This window comes from Nematolebias whitei, chromosome 3 (assembly GCF_014905685.2).
Source record: "Nematolebias whitei isolate Nwh7 chromosome 3, NemWhi1, whole genome shotgun sequence".
NCBI classification, from domain to species: Eukaryota; Metazoa; Chordata; class Actinopteri; order Cyprinodontiformes; family Rivulidae; genus Nematolebias; species Nematolebias whitei.
The window spans coordinates 8,752,944-8,755,844 of record NC_056500.1 but is presented as its reverse complement, the minus strand read 5'-3'; the positions used below and the strand labels follow the sequence as shown (position 1 = coordinate 8,755,844).

The following is a 2,901-nucleotide window of genomic DNA, read 5'->3' as shown; positions in this document are numbered from 1 at the left end:
TCAGAAAAGACATCTGTGCTGCCCCTGACAATAAACCCATCTACTGAATCTTATTTTTAAATATAATTTTCATCAGTTCCTGTGTTCAAGTCTCCTCAACAGAACAGATGTTCTGAAGGCCAGGTGATTCTGTTCTTATGAATCCTCTTGGAAACCTTGTCTTTTGTCAACGTAAAACCTCTTCCTTTCTTTTGTAAGTCTCTTTTCTGTTTGTCTCGCAGGTGTTCTCCCAGCCACTGCGAACATGGAGGTAGATGCACTCAGTCGTGGAGTACCTTCCACTGCAACTGCTCCACCAGTGGCTACAGAGGAGCCACCTGCCACAGCTGTAAGCATGAAGGAAAACACATCACGTCTTATCTCTTTGATACTTTAATCAGACAACAGCATGAAAATCTCTTCTTTTATTTTAAGAAAAACTGTTAAGAATTGGACTTGGTCTTTTTTTTTTTCCTGGCATGCACAATCATCAAGATTTTGAAGACTAAATGAAGGACCATTAACCACCTGTAACTATTTTTGTTGGGTATTTGGTTGACAAATTAAAAGAAAGAAACTTTGACACACTCTACTACTTCAAACCTGTCATTTAATTCAAACAGCTAATGGGAAAAATCTAAAGTGCATGCCATATAATATAACGTGGTTTTATTATTATATTAAAAACAATTTTTTTTCTTTCTTCTAATACAGCAGATGCTGCATGTCCACCATCAGTCAATTTCCTGTGGATTTTTGTTACGTCATCGTTTCAGAACTTTAATTAGCCGTGTGCATTTGGGAATAAACCTGACAGATGTTTCATGATGCTCTGTAAACTAGAATTTAGTTTAATTTGTCTTATATGATTATTTTTTGTTTATTTGCTGATTCATTCAGATGTCTTATTATCTTCAGGTAGTTTTTTTTTATTTACTGTGTTTTAGTGTCATGCAAGTTTGAGCAACACTGTAGTAAAATGTAACATTTTAAAAGCTCCATCCTAATGAAAGGAAGATTCTTACTGAAAATAAAAAAAGGTAAAAACACAGTACTCAGCACTTCCATGAAAAATTTACTGTTTTTTAATTTACCATGACCTGGATGACTGAGAATCTTCACAAACAGTTCTCAGTACTCTTATTTTTTTAGTTATTCTTACAAAACAACATTTTAGTGACATACTATCATGATCCTGGGTTCATGGTCTCTTTTAATTGATTAATGATGAATAATGAATTCTTTTCATGTTTCTATTTGTTTCCTTTGAGATTCTTTGTTAGTGTTGGTTTCTTGTGATGCTTGTTTTCAATATTTTTATGTTCAGTTTGCTTCATTGCTCGTCCTCAATCAGCTTCTTCTCCTCTGTCCTGCTATCCTCCGTAACCATCAAACAACCCGTCTCCTACCTCTTCATCAGTCCCAGTCCATTTAATCTGCCAGTCTTTACCTCACCTACAGTCTTGCATAGAGCTTCCTTACCCTGTCTAGGCCTCCTCTGTGATTTCTCAACTCTTTTTTATTTATTCTTTTGCTACCATTTCAGTCTTTTGTATTATATACATTTGTGTTACTGTTAAGCCTCTGGGTTTTATAGCTCCTCATGTTTGTGTGGATTTCTTGGGTTTGAGCTTTGCACAAACTGTGAAAACTGGATCAGGCTTTTAATACAAAGTAACTTTTAAAAACAGGTTGTATTTACTGGAAATGATGCGGTACCTGCAGACCTGTGCAGACTTGCAAATAAGTTTAGCCCAAATTTAATATGCTTCTTAACAAAAATAACCTGCCTGGTATGACATAATGCAGAAAAAAGTGTCACTCTGTCCACTGGGGATTGTTGAAGGGAGAACAAAGGGATTGCATCCTGCGGCAGATGAAAGCCACAATTTTCTCCCACTTCTCTCTTCAAAGAGAACGTATTAAGCACTTGTTCACTTCTCGGTTGTTAACTTCTCTCTTTTCTTGCTGAATAATTTAAACTTAAGCATCAAAGATTTTTAGGTGCTAAAAAATACTTATATATTTATTTTCTCCTTTAAGAACTCGATCAATTATAACTTTAATTTGATGTGCAGACTTTGATCAATCTGCTCTGCTGTTAGTGGTCTGTGTGACGGTTATTATTTCAGACACTGCAGGTGACATTTGGTTGTTTCCCTCCTTAGCCAAACATGAACTGTCTTGTGAGATGTACAAACACAAAGGCAACACATCAGGACTTTATTTCATAGATGTGGACGGCAGTGGACCAGTTAAACCTCAGCTTGTTTACTGTAACATGACAGGTAAAACTCACCGGCATGAAAATTATTTTTCATTTTATACAAACTTTTGATATTTTTCAGTCTAAGTGATTGGTGCTTTCTTTTTGTCTTTCCTGTGTTCTTGTATTTCTACCAGAGGATAAGACATGGGTTGTGATCCAACACAATAACACAGAACTGACAAGAATTCAGTCCTCCTCTGACAGAAATCAACACTTTGCCCATTTTGACTACTCCTCTGAAGAGGAGCAGCTTGCATCCATCATCAGTCAGTCGGAGCGTTGTGAGCAGGAGCTGTCGTTCCACTGCAGGAGGTCCCGCCTCTTCAACTCTTTGGGTAAGGGCTGAGAGAAGAAGCTCTTTGACATTTTTGTTATAATTAAAGTCACTGAGACGACATATGAAGAAAAACATTCAGTATATTGTCTTGGTAAGCTTTTTCGTTCCTTTTTTTTGCTGAGAATATTCAGTGAAAATGTCATTAAAATGACTGGAGGCAACTTTTTTTTTTGTTTCCTTTTTAGCCAAGCAAGTTTTACTGCCTCTGTGGGAACTATAACTGAAACCAGTGCAGAATGGTGCGAATTAGATTTACACAATTAAGTTATAATATATATATATATATATATATATATATATATATATATATATATAT

General features: G+C 35.8%; 1 protein-coding gene across 1 annotated transcript in view; it reads left to right on the top strand.

The window, feature by feature from the left end:
- The window catches only part of LOC119407674 (contactin-associated protein-like 4), a 100,311-nt gene that overhangs the window by 67,997 nt on the left and 29,413 nt on the right, over positions 1–2,901 (top strand). The window contains exons 11-13 of the mRNA XM_037674493.1: positions 222–328; positions 2,148–2,267; positions 2,383–2,583. Of these exons, the coding sequence (XP_037530421.1) occupies positions 222–328; positions 2,148–2,267; positions 2,383–2,583 (428 nt within the window). The remainder of the gene's footprint in view (positions 1–221; positions 329–2,147; positions 2,268–2,382; positions 2,584–2,901) is intronic.